Source organism: Aquila chrysaetos, chromosome 1 (genome assembly GCF_900496995.4).
Source record: "Aquila chrysaetos chrysaetos chromosome 1, bAquChr1.4, whole genome shotgun sequence".
NCBI lineage: Eukaryota > Metazoa > Chordata > Aves > Accipitriformes > Accipitridae > Aquila > Aquila chrysaetos.
Genome location: NC_044004.1, coordinates 29,111,390 through 29,123,612, shown reverse-complemented (window position 1 = coordinate 29,123,612; position 12,223 = coordinate 29,111,390). Strand labels below are relative to the sequence as shown.

General features: G+C 39.5%; 1 protein-coding gene across 3 annotated transcripts in view; it reads right to left on the bottom strand.

Moving 5' to 3' along the window:
* Positions 1–810: 810 nt before the first annotated feature.
* Positions 811–12,223, bottom strand: part of GABRB1 (gamma-aminobutyric acid type A receptor subunit beta1) — a 136,289-nt gene continuing 124,876 nt past the window's right edge. The window contains exons 6-11 of one of the 3 annotated variants that reach the window (XR_003924216.2): positions 10,982–11,119; positions 10,724–10,876; positions 9,113–9,363; positions 7,597–7,877; positions 6,960–7,127; positions 6,513–6,839 (exon numbers count right to left, since the gene is read on the bottom strand). Coding sequence is in view for 1 of the 3 variants with exons in the window: in XM_030019848.1 (XP_029875708.1) it covers positions 1,576–1,923; positions 9,113–9,363; positions 10,724–10,876; positions 10,982–11,119 (890 nt within the window). In the remaining 2 variants the exon portion in view is untranslated. Of the gene's footprint in view, positions 1,924–6,512; positions 6,840–6,959; positions 7,128–7,596; positions 7,878–8,186; positions 9,364–10,723; positions 10,877–10,981; positions 11,120–12,223 lie in introns of those variants that run through there. The other 2 variants (XM_030019848.1, XR_003924217.1) reach the window with 2 other exon arrangements.

The following is a 12,223-nucleotide window of genomic DNA, read 5'->3' as shown; positions in this document are numbered from 1 at the left end:
TCCAGGTCTTGCAGGATGTGACAAACATTAACATGTAGGAGTGTTTAATGTATTATTACATTCTGATTAAACAGTTGTAATGTCAGCTGGCCATAAGGTCATCAGCTGACCTTACTGCCAGGCAATGAGGAACTGGTGAAGAAGCTTTCCGCATTACTCATTTGTATTCCCTACTAACTCCTAACTGTGGGTACTGCTGCCTACTGTCCTGATCAATGTTTCTTTCTGTACCAGCTTCGATAACATTATTGATAACAATCACCTCGGTACCTACATAGACTCTCTTGTATATCTTGACTCTCCTAAAAGTATGAAACACTTTTGATACAAAACAAAATTTAACTGATAATAGTTCTGTTTCAATAAAATACTATGTTAGGCACCATAGTGTAAACACTGTTAGGAAAAAACTGGCAATAGAGAAGGGAAATGGATTGGATACAGATAGGAGGTGACTGACCTATTGCTTCTCAGTTGCACGGACCTTGCTAGCACTTCACCTGTGGCTCCTTCGCTGGAGTTGTGTCAAGCGATAAGCAGCTGGGTGGGGAGAGGCAAGTCCTCAGGAGCAGTGTACCCAATATCACCAGCATGTTGTTAAGACTCAGCCGTATCTCCTATTCCTCAGCAGAGTAAGGAAATCTGTAGGAAACTGTGTGCAGAACTCTCCTCAGATCTGTTCCAAGACATCTGCCAACGTTTGGGAGATTGTGTTGCAATTACCAGCCACAGGAAACCTGGGAGTCAAGAAAAGTGGCCACTCTTGGGCTGGGGTATCCCTCGGTAGTTGCTTCCAGGAATGAACACGTGTTTGTTTTCTACTTTTTAATACAAAATTACAGATGACACAATTGTTCTCATCAATTTCAACTTTGCTACTTTGTAGAAATAACAAAATTCCAGTTAGATCCAATCAGCTGATTCTTTAGTTGAAAACTCAGTGGGTTTTGTCTCTGCTACCCTTTCTTTCTTTTGAAGATCTCTGCCTCTGAAAATGTGAATTGACTTTTCCTTGAGTGACACTTCTCACAGACACTATGGAAAAACTTCCTAGTATAACTATTAACTTTAAAATGATGCATGATGTAATAGTTATAACCCTTTAAACAGTTATTTCTCCAAATTTCTCTATACTCTAAATGCTGAAAGACTGTGACATAACTACCACTTTGAGTTGTTTTACTGTCTTGTTTGAAAGCATGCTGCTGTGGGCTGCCAATGTGGTAAGAAATACAGTAGGACTAATTTTTATTCCACTTAAAAAAAAGGTAAAAGTGGGTACAGAAAGGTCACGGGTGATGCACAAACTTTGTAAAAAAAGAGGTATAGCGCTTTTGCTGAAGATGCTCTTTAAGAGCAGATCTCTACTATTCTGATCTGAATGTGGTGAGGCTGGATTTGCGTTGGTGGGGTTGGTGGTTTTTTTTTTGAAAGCTTAAATCTAGAAGGATTCGATGGCTGGGTATCTTACCCTGAACATGTAACATTATGGCTACTGCAGTTCTTCAGAGTTAACAAAACTGAGAAGGAAAAGAAACAAGTCTATGTTAGTCTATGGTAACGTTATTGCATAAATTAGTGGACATAATACAGCCAGTAAACAACATTGAAAAGAATAAACGTGATGGGAAAGACCATTCTGGACCACTTGTCTATCGAGTTAACATCAGTCAAATCAGGGATTTTGACTTTGATCTGGGATGCCCTTCTTCGTAAGCGTCCTTTTTTATGAAGCCTGTGCCTGTCCAGAGCACTCCTACTGTAGAGGTCTCTGCTGGAAGTGGCTCTTCTGTACTGCAGGTTGGCACTGTCGTACGTGTACGTGGTGGCTCGGGGGTCACGGAGGCTCGTGAACACATCTGAGCTGCTGACGTCATTTCGTATTTCAAGTGGGCTAAGCAGCATGTTTCCATGGGGATCAACCTGTGTCAAGGAAGGAATGTGAATTAGACAAGTTCCTCGGCCAGCCCAAGGTTTCCCAGGCCGACGGGTACCTTCTGGCTCTACTGCCGAGGTGCTCCTGGGGCTGCAGTGGCAGTCATGTCTTGTACAGCATCGACAAAAGTGAAAAGATACTGAATACGCTTTCCTGACTAGTGTGAAATTAGCTATTAAGCATCTAAGTACCTGCCATCCTGACCAGGCTCCTTGGTCTGGGACCTTTTAATTCAGTTAGTTATCTCATCCCCTGTAAAGACTTTTCTAATTTTATCTTTAACTTAGATCACAGTCTTTATGAAATACTTATTTTTAATATTTGGTGACCTGACAACTGAAGCTTTCACATACTCAAGGTGAAAATAAAGTGTTGCTGTCTCTGCCCATTTTATACAGTTTTATACGGTTTTAGTGCTGTAGGTTAGTTTCAAAAACAGTTTTGTAACAATGGCTTCCTCGTATGAAAAGCACGTAGGTACATGTGCGTTTTATCAGTTACTGTAAAATGCTTGTGATGACAACTATTTCTGGAGAATTACTATATTGCAGAGATGGAAGTCCCTACTCCCCACAGCATACCATTAACTTGCTCATGTGCAGATAGAATAATCCACTTTACTCAATGAAACCATACATTCAGTTGCATTTTTATATGTTGGTACCAGAAGCAGTTGCTTCAAATTTATCACTTACTTTATTTGTACTGTTAGTTAGTCAGGGCACTGCTTTAAGTACCTAAGCAAAGAACTGGAAACTGCAACTGGTATGTACATGTCTGGTGCAGACAATTATATATGTGTATACATAAAATATTTTAATATTGTTGCCTTTTTTATGTATAAATGTAATTAATGATGAATGGCTGCATTACTACCAAGTGTTTACCTTTTCACTCATCTTTAGTTTTCTACATGTTTGTAGTAAAATCTCTTTTAGGAAAAGTTTTTTGGTGTTTCCAGGATGACTTCTGACTTCTCCCTAAAGACTTCCTAGGTGTTTCAAATTCCCAGCTATTTAAACATCCACTGTAGCTCACATGAGGGAAATACACATCAGGACACAGAACTATTAAATGAAACTTCAAAGACTTTGCCTTGAGGCTTGAGTATTAAAATTGGTTTTTGTAAACTGTGGCATTGGACCTACCCCAAATATCCTACAATCTATACCATGGCTCTCTGGGGATGCCTTTATACCAAGGAAAAAAGAAAATTACTTACTGACAATATCTAGTCTTGTGAAGCACCAGTATATGCAATGCTTTTTTCGCACTCTGAGCTTTACATTTTTAGCAAGACGTAGCAGAGAGAGGAAATGGTATAATAATCTACGGCAGCTTTGACGTATGTTCAAGAAAAGCTCCAAGCAGAGCACGGGGGAAATGCAGTCTCTGGGGGTAGCTGCAGAGGAAAGCTGGAAGCCAGAGAAAGCCTCAGTTCCACCTGGCAGCATGGAAGACGTTCCTTCCCATCGCCGGAAGGACAAAATGTTGCATGATGACTGCTGGCGTATTTACACTGTGCCAGACTAAGCACTGAAAACTACTAACTGAAAACAAAGAAGCGAAGGGGCTATTTGTACAAAAGCCACCCAGGAGAGCTGTGGGGAGAAAAGTCTTCTAAATGGAGTAATAAGTCACTACAGATAGAAGATGCTCTAGTGAGGTTTAGCAACTGATTCGGTACACGCTGAAATGAGCATTCAGTGGGAACATCCCAGTTCCCACCACTGTTTTGGTGGGAAAAGCTCAAATATTCTGGGTTAGAGAGGCCAGCTGGTCACAAACCAGCATGGTGTTTGCAATCTTTACTTGAGATATGGGCTACCCAGTTTATACTTTTTAGGTTAAGTCTTCAAATTTAAGCAGAAGGAAGATCTAAACTAGGGTTTCCTACTCTCCAGAGGACTGCCATAACTATGGGACTATTCATTACTCCTAAGTTCTGGCATTTTCTGTGGAAAAAGCAACGATCTCAGAGTTGTCTCCATGTAAAGAGAGAAATTTTTTTAATTCTCAGAGGTTTTGATAGGTCAACCTTTTCTTCCCAGCTTTACGAAATAGCTCTTTGAGCTGTCTTTGATTACATAATCTAATGTTTAAGCTAATTGACTTCAGTATTATAATAGTAGTAACAGTAGTGCAAGCATCATTAAGCAGTTATTATAGCTTCTCTTTTGTGAAGACAACTCATAACTGCCTACAATCTAACGTGATTCATAGGGATGTTTCTTAAACTAATATGCCCTGACAGTTTATTGTAAGCCAAGCAGTGTACAAATTCCCTCTTTAAGTGTTATGAATGAACCTATTGTATTTTAAAATGAGTTTTATTTAAATCATTTTAGGCGGGATGATTTGTATACATCATGAAGCAATTTAGTCTTTGAATTACTGTCTTTGCAATTCAGAGCAAAGGGCCTTACACTGATCTTGAATAAATTAGCTCAGAGAAATATAAGAGCTCTTCTTATGTACCTGTGTCAAATTCTCTGCTTGTGTGATGTGAAGCTAGACTAATAGTTAATTTCCCACGTTGTTAAAAACCCTTTCAGAATTTATTGAAGCTCACTCCAAAATATTCTTAAACTTGTGCTGCTGAGGTTTTGTTACTGAAGCATAGGAATTCTACAAATTCCCATAGGAATCTGGAAAACATGCTAATTGTTAAGGGATGCCCCAAAGAGACTTGTTATTAGTTTTTTTTATATTAACATTAGAACAAATTAACAGCAAATATGCACACAGAAAAAGCTGTGCATTTTCTGTCTTAAAGTCTTTTCTCCCTTACCTAATATGAGGTTACCTGGGGCTTGCTGTTGGTCCTGTTCTGGAGGAAGCCTGTGCATCAGAAACAGCCAGCAGGCTTTAGCTCATTCCACTCCATGTCTCAGCAATGAGGCTCTTTGCCCGCATCAGGTATGCACCGCAGTTGTACACAGTCTTTGACACATTTGCATCGGATGGCATGACAAAAAACGGGGATGAAAGAGACAAGGGTCTGTCTACTCAGTTTTCTGGCCCACTAGCTGGCTGCCTGCTTAGGAGTAGAGCATCTCAGTCCCCTTCTTAGGTAGGAAAGATGAGCCATATCAAGCTCAGAGCAGTTCTTTCTTGCTCAGATATAACACATTTATTCTTTCAAATACCCCCTTGTTGTTCTTCAACTGGAATGCCCAGATTTTTTTTACATAAACTGAACATTGCTCAGATGAAAACAGAATTTCTTGCTTAACAAATATTCTGAGCCTAAATATGTGTTTGCTTGAACATATATACTTTGCCTTGTTTTTACAATGCATGAATTTCGCCTAAAGTTGTAGAAAGCTGAATAATTGGGGTTTTTTTTGTCTTTTGAACATATCACGAAGAATATGTGAGGAGGATGTCAAAGCATCTAAAGCTGACGTTGTGTTAGTCATCTGGTATAATTATCAAAGTTTAAATATTCTTCAGATCCATGTATGTGGTGATGCTTCTTGTAATGACATTTATATCTATATTGAGTGTGCATCTATACTGAGTTTATAGATTTTTAATTTTTCGTTTGCACTGGAACTACCTAAAGCCTAAATCAGCACAGGTACATATATATGAATATTCATCAGTGATGGAAAAGCCTTGAGGTGTGCTCAGGAAACATCATAAAAAAAGAAAGAATAATCTGGCTTGTGTGTTTACTTAGAAAATGAGTTTCCTGCTTAGGAGCATCAAATGATATTGTAAGTGTAAAATAGTTAAAGTAATAAAAAAACCCCAAAACAACAGACCTGTGTCGACCACATAAAAAGTAGTCAGTCAGCTCTAGGGGAAAAGCATGTTGGCATTCCTTGACAGAGAATGGGTCTCAAATGCTTAGTGCTGTCTGGAATGGATTTTTACCTACCTACTTTTTTTACATTAACTGTCGGGAGATAAAAGGTAAAAGGTAAGAACTTTTGTTTTGTCTCAATACAAAAACATCTTTTCTTTCTCTTAAGGTGAGAGATTCAGGGCTGTGTTACTCATATAATCTGTCTTCTTGGAACAAATGCAGTAGTGTTATCACAATCTGATCTGCAAAGAAACAAGTTATGCTAAGCAGGGATATACTTATTCAGGTGTGGATTTACTTGAAGTTTGAGCTAGTTGTGTGGTTATGTGCACCCTCCTTTTTCTCCTTCCAATAGCCACTGTACTGGAAAATCGTACATTTTCCTTGGAGCCTGTGGCTGGTCTCTGGCTTTCCGTCCCAGGTGTTTTGTGGTTCACAGAAGATTTGAAAGGAAGGTGTGATGCTGTGTAGAACTGTGGAGCAAGAGACCACCCGTCACCTGCCTTGTGCTGCCATTCATGAACCCCTTGATGTCTCAGCCCCTTTCCCACTCACACTATGATTGCATCCTATCTCTTTCTCATGCTTAAGAGACATCTTCTGTGTAATGATTATTCACACTATAATTGTCTGGGGAAACAGAAGCAGCTGCAGGCATGGACTATCTAAATATTTTCTTGCAGGGTGATTTGTCCTACTTATCTGTAATTATGGTGGTTTCCTCAGTGACATCTATCTTCAAGAAATGGACAAGGAGATATAAACAGTCTTTATGCTTTATTCAGAGAAACAGAAGCTTGTTTACTACAAATTAATATTCTTTTGCATATTAAAAATTAAAATGGCATAAATTGTGAAACCGGAGAGGCTTTATTTCCACCTTGTTCAGTCTGTAGAGCAAGGGACAGCCACACATGAAACAGCAGTATGGTTTCATTTTCCATCTGGTCTTCTCTATACTGTGTTAATATCACGGTCAGTTTGCTGAGTGTTGCTCACATGTCTAATGCTTTTGTTATCGGGTGAAGGAATTTGAACTCTTTTAGTTGTGGGAGTTGTATGTCAGATGCGAATGAGCATTATCTTCACCTGGCACAAAGAGAGGAAGCGCTGTTACATATCTTCTATTGATTATAGGTCCCTGTATGGATAGGTGGTATGGGTCAAGAGTAAAAGGGAAAAAAATATCCTATAGCTGTATATACTTACAGCTGTACTTCTTCTGTGCTCCAGAAAAACCTTTCCCCTGCTCTGGTACAGGCGTCATAATACAGTGAAAAATCTCAAAACATGACAGAGCAGGACTGGGAGCTGTCTTCACTAGAGATCACATAACCTTACTGTGTTCCACTGCTCAGGTCGTGTGCATTCTTCCTGCTGAAGACAGAAATACAGCTGTTGGACGTCAGCATTTCCATGCTGAGTAAAATGAATGCTCACAAGGTCCCACATCAATGTATCTCCAGTGGGATAACAAAATCCATTGATATCCATTCATGTGTGTATATCTGTGTATGTATGCATCTAAAATCACAAACTTGCATTGTACACGCAGAAAGCAGTCTGCTCACTTAAAGCAGAATGGAATTGCAGTCTAAAATGTGAACACTTACAAATCCTGGTACAAAGTGTGTATGCTTTCTGTTTTCTGTCAAAAATATGCTGATATATGCATGTGGTGCTCTGAAAAGTTCAAGTGTGGTTGCAAATACTTCCCATCCCATTCTGAGTACTGGTCTCAGCACAATCTTTGCCAGCATACCATTTAGAGAAAAGCTTTTAGTAATGAGTTAGGGCTTTTTGTTAGTTAAACAAATTCTCCAAATATGTAGGAAAAAGAGCTTACCTGCACTGTTATCCTTTACACTTTCTCATCCTTTACTCAGTTCAGTGCACTGGGGCCCATGTAGCCGAGGCTGACCTCTGAAGAAGTGTTGCTTCCCTCTTCATCATGAACCCTTGCTGTGCTGCTTCTCACCTAGGCCGGGTTATCTCAGGAACTGTTGAGGTGCCTGGTCAGAGTTTGTGGGTGTTGTTGGCTTTTTTTGCCTTCCTTACTTTCCGTAGAAATGGATAGACAGTGTCTGCACACAACAATCCGTATCGGGGTAGCTTATCTCCTGTGCTCTGTGGAGGACAATACTTTGTGGGACCTTGGAGACTGCTGCAAGCCTCAACTGAATTTGTGCACCCACTGTAATAAAGCATCTCCTACACATTGGGACAGGAGGTGAATACGAGTAAGTACTTTTAGTGGGCTCATGAGTTCACTGAGGACATTATGACTCTGTTAATGATGCTGAGCTGTAGTGGTGTGGCTGCTGGGACACACAAGACACACACAGCTCTAGAACTAATAAAATATCACAGAGTTTCTGAAATGCACTTCCTGACATGTATGTGAAATTACAACCATGCATAAAGCTAAAGTCTTACCTGTTAGAGTTTTATGTGTCAGTCTCATTCTTCAAGCTGAACAGGGGGCCCAAATATAGTTTTGTCCAAACGTTATCACCACTGGCCACAACAGTACAGAAGTTTATAGGACAGCCTGGGTAAGACCTCATTAATACTTGGATGTAACATATTGTAAGAAAAGCAGAGAACAGAAGAAAATTTTTGGCTCATTAGGATATGTATTTTCCTCTGAGTCAGACTGGGCCAAATACACCTGAGGGAAGTGTTTATTTCTGAAAAACTGGGAAAAAATGGAATAGGTTTATAGAAGTTTGCAAGTGCTCAGTGGTGTACTGCTAAATTAAACTCTTCCCTGTTAAAAAAAATGTCCGTAGTATTACTTCTTGGAGTTTGTCTGGCTTGTTTTTTAAGAGGGAGTAGCTGTGGTCTGCTTGAATTTAGCCTGAGGGAAAAAGCCTGACATCTGTGAAAGTTGTTATAACCTAGCAGCATCCTCCTTGCATTCCTGGAAGCTCAGTGGTGTGGGCTTCATTCAAAACTCACTGAAGCAACAGTGTCTGTCGTTGCTTTCTATTTTTGGTGAAGTTTCTGTGTGTAAAGACGAACTATATAATAAACATTTCTTGTATAACACCTTCTAGAGCAAAGAAATATACAGTTGAAATGGTAAATATTTAACTTTCTTGTACCCTTGTATTTCTTCTGTGCTGCAAAGAAATACTTGTTCTGAATACTCATTTCCATTTTCTGTAGTTTCTTACTCTGTTTTCAGTTGAAGACGGAAAAAAACATATGTTGCTGTAATCTCCTTAAAATATGATTTTTCTCTAGACAATCTCAAATGCTTTTGCATATGTGTTCAAACTGCATTTATCTCTATCATCATATACATCAACATTGTCACAGCAGAAATAACGTTTGAAAAGTTAGCTTGAACATTTTACCTGGACTCTATTTGTTTCCAGTCTGCTCTTCTTGCCTGTAACTTGTCTTGCCCTGCCTGCTGCCTTTTTTTGACGTTGGGGTCCTTTCCCAAAGAATATGTAGTTTACAAAGGCATATTCCAGCAAGGCCAGAAACACAAACACAAAGCATCCCATCAGGTAAATATCTATTGCCTTGACGTAGGGAATCTTTGGCAAGGTCTCCCTGAGATGGGTGCTGATGGTGGTCATGGTCAGCACAGTTGTGATTCCTGCAAAAGGAAGAAAAAGGCGTTGACTAACAAGACAGGGAAGGAGATTTGAGCATGAAAAGCATAATGGCAGCATTGCCCGGCTACCATGCACTTCTCATGCAGATGGCTTAATTACACGATCAGATTCTTAACAGCCAAGGGAATGCATTTTGCAGGACTGGAAAGGACGATATCCTTGCAGGCCTGCTGATAGCACCTTCCTTGGCTTTCCATGCAACGGAGGGTGAATGAAATAGCCTTCAAAAGCCCAGGCTATCTTGGTACATCTTGCCTTAATTTTTACAATAACTCTGCTAGGGAACGTGGTGTTAGCTGACCTGGATAGCAAAGAGTTGATCACTGTTCTTTCTATGTGAGGAAATGCTTCTCACTTTACTTACAACAGTAGCCCTGCTTGACCCCATAGGGTGGCTTGCATTGCTCTGGGGAAATGGAATGAGTATCTAGCTTTTGACTGAAACCAGAGGACTGAAAGGAGAAAGGGAAGCTTTATGATAAAGTGATGGTCTTTGATGAACAGAAAGGGATACATATTCTTGTGCCAAAACAGCTTTCCCTGTTAAAGGGGTGCTCGCAAGTAAAGAATTTTCATCTCTTTGTGTAATCCATCACTGCATGATCCTTTTTTTTTTTCTTTTTTGTGTGTGTGTGTGTGTGTGTGTTTTGTTTTAGCTGTATGAAATTATTTTTTAGTCTGCTTTAATCACAGGTCATTAATGAATCTAGAAAATAGTTCTCGGCACAGGTGTAATGAATTGAATTTATAGAGAGGTGGGACAAAATAGAGGTGGGACAAAGTGGCTTTCTGACATTAGCATTTGAAAAGCATACCTGCCTTAAAGCACAGATGGTGACAGAAGATCTTGGTTGTTATGGAAAGTTGCAGGAAGGAACATGGTACGGGAAATAACCAACTATGTAGGTAAACCAGGCTTATTTTGTGTAAGCTGGTATCTCTCCACTGATATCAGTAGGACCTTGTGTATTAATTCCAGCCACATATCTGGCCTGACAGGACACTTTTTAACATCAATGACATGTTGATGCAGCACAGTGTTAGATACCCTTGGATACCTGAATTAGACCTTTACGCTCCAGTTTGGAAGCAAGATGCTTTTGGCCTGATCCAAAGACCATTACGGCAACTGGAAGTCAGTCAGGGTCCCAACCTAACTGCAGGGCAAGAACTTCAGACATAGGCAAGGTGACACCTGCCTGCCTTCCTGACAACAAAGATCCTACACTGCATGTGTAAGACCACAATTAATGCTGCTGCAATCAGCTGTATGGATTCAGTGCTACTGTATTCAAAGGCAACATGCGTCTACGTGGTTCAGTGATTTTGAAAAGAAGTTACCTAGAGCAACTCTGGCTGCAGAGGCATCATAATTGATCCAGAAAGATACCCATGACAGAATTGTGATCAGCGTGGAAGGCATATAGGTTTGCAAAATGAAGTATCCAATATTTCTTTTAAGCCGGAAGCTAAGTGATAATCGAGGGTATGCTCCTGAAAGAAAGAAGTCATTATATGACTAATGCCTAACAAAAGTTAGACACTGATATTTCTGGGTTGGGGAAGAGGGGGAGATTTTTTTAACTAGTCAGTGCTTACCTGTTGTAAATTCTACTCTCTTTGATACCATCTTGTAATCAACGATAGAAAATTGTGGGAGCTCGATGTTATTAACTCCCGTTACTGCCGACTCTCCTCCATTCCAGTAAAATTCAATATCATCAGTAGTGTATCCATCTGAAACAGAGGCACAATTTGATTATTGATTTTTGTTTTTGTTTTATTACTTGGCTTAAATAGTTGTGGTTAAAGTGGAAAGAGCTGCCATTAATCAGGAATTCAGCCTTCTGTTGTGTGACACTTCTGTTATCCAGAAGCCACGTAGCCTCCTCTGTACCCAGAGGAAGCTTCGAGGTGCGGAAAGGGAGAAGGCAGGAAACAAGGACAGAATTTAAGATTAAAGATCAATTTTTAGCTAGCTGTAATACTACTACTTTTCGTTCAGGCTTGAGTTGCTCAGTTTACCAACAAACTGATATAACATCAGTGAAACTTTTAAACTCTCTAGGAGGAGTTCTGACAGGAAAACCAGGTTCAGTTCCCAGCTTTGCATTTGATTTTCTATGCAGGCTGCGACAAAATACAGAGTTTGGAGCCAGTGGATGCAAAGATGATACTAGAAGAATTCAGGTGCCTGTATGATTACCTGACAATGTCTGTTGGAGCTGTAGGTATCCTTTTGATATTCATGCAGCATTTTATATTTTAATTAGACCATGCCATCTTTGATCTTCTGTTATCACAGAACTACTTCCTATTGACTTCAAAACTAGCACGTTTCTTCTCTTTCCTTTTAACAGCGATGTTGATTATTTATCATTTAATTAAAAATTAATTTGCCATTCTACCATTAGGAATGTTAACATTATGGTTACCATTTTCAAAAACATTTTGATTAAACCCCAGTGACGGAGTTTCAAAAAAATCTCACAGTTGATGACATTTGTGAACTAATATTTAAACTGGTTCCAATTTATTGCATTTTACTACTTTCTCCAGATATCTACCAAAGGAGAGAACAACATCTCATCTATATTCAGACTTTTCCTTCAGGTGTTAGATTTAATCAGGCTTAAATCATATAACACAGATCAAATGAAAGCTTGTGTTTGAACTCAAAGTTTTAGAAAACTTGACAGTAGTTTTGCCAGCTGAACCAACCGTAGCATCAGAAGCCTCTACAGAGTTAGGAACTTACCTTTTCATATACACCAGTAATGCAATTTCTAGCTAGGGAAATTAGTCTCGAGATGTCTTTTCCTATGATAGTGCCTGGTAATA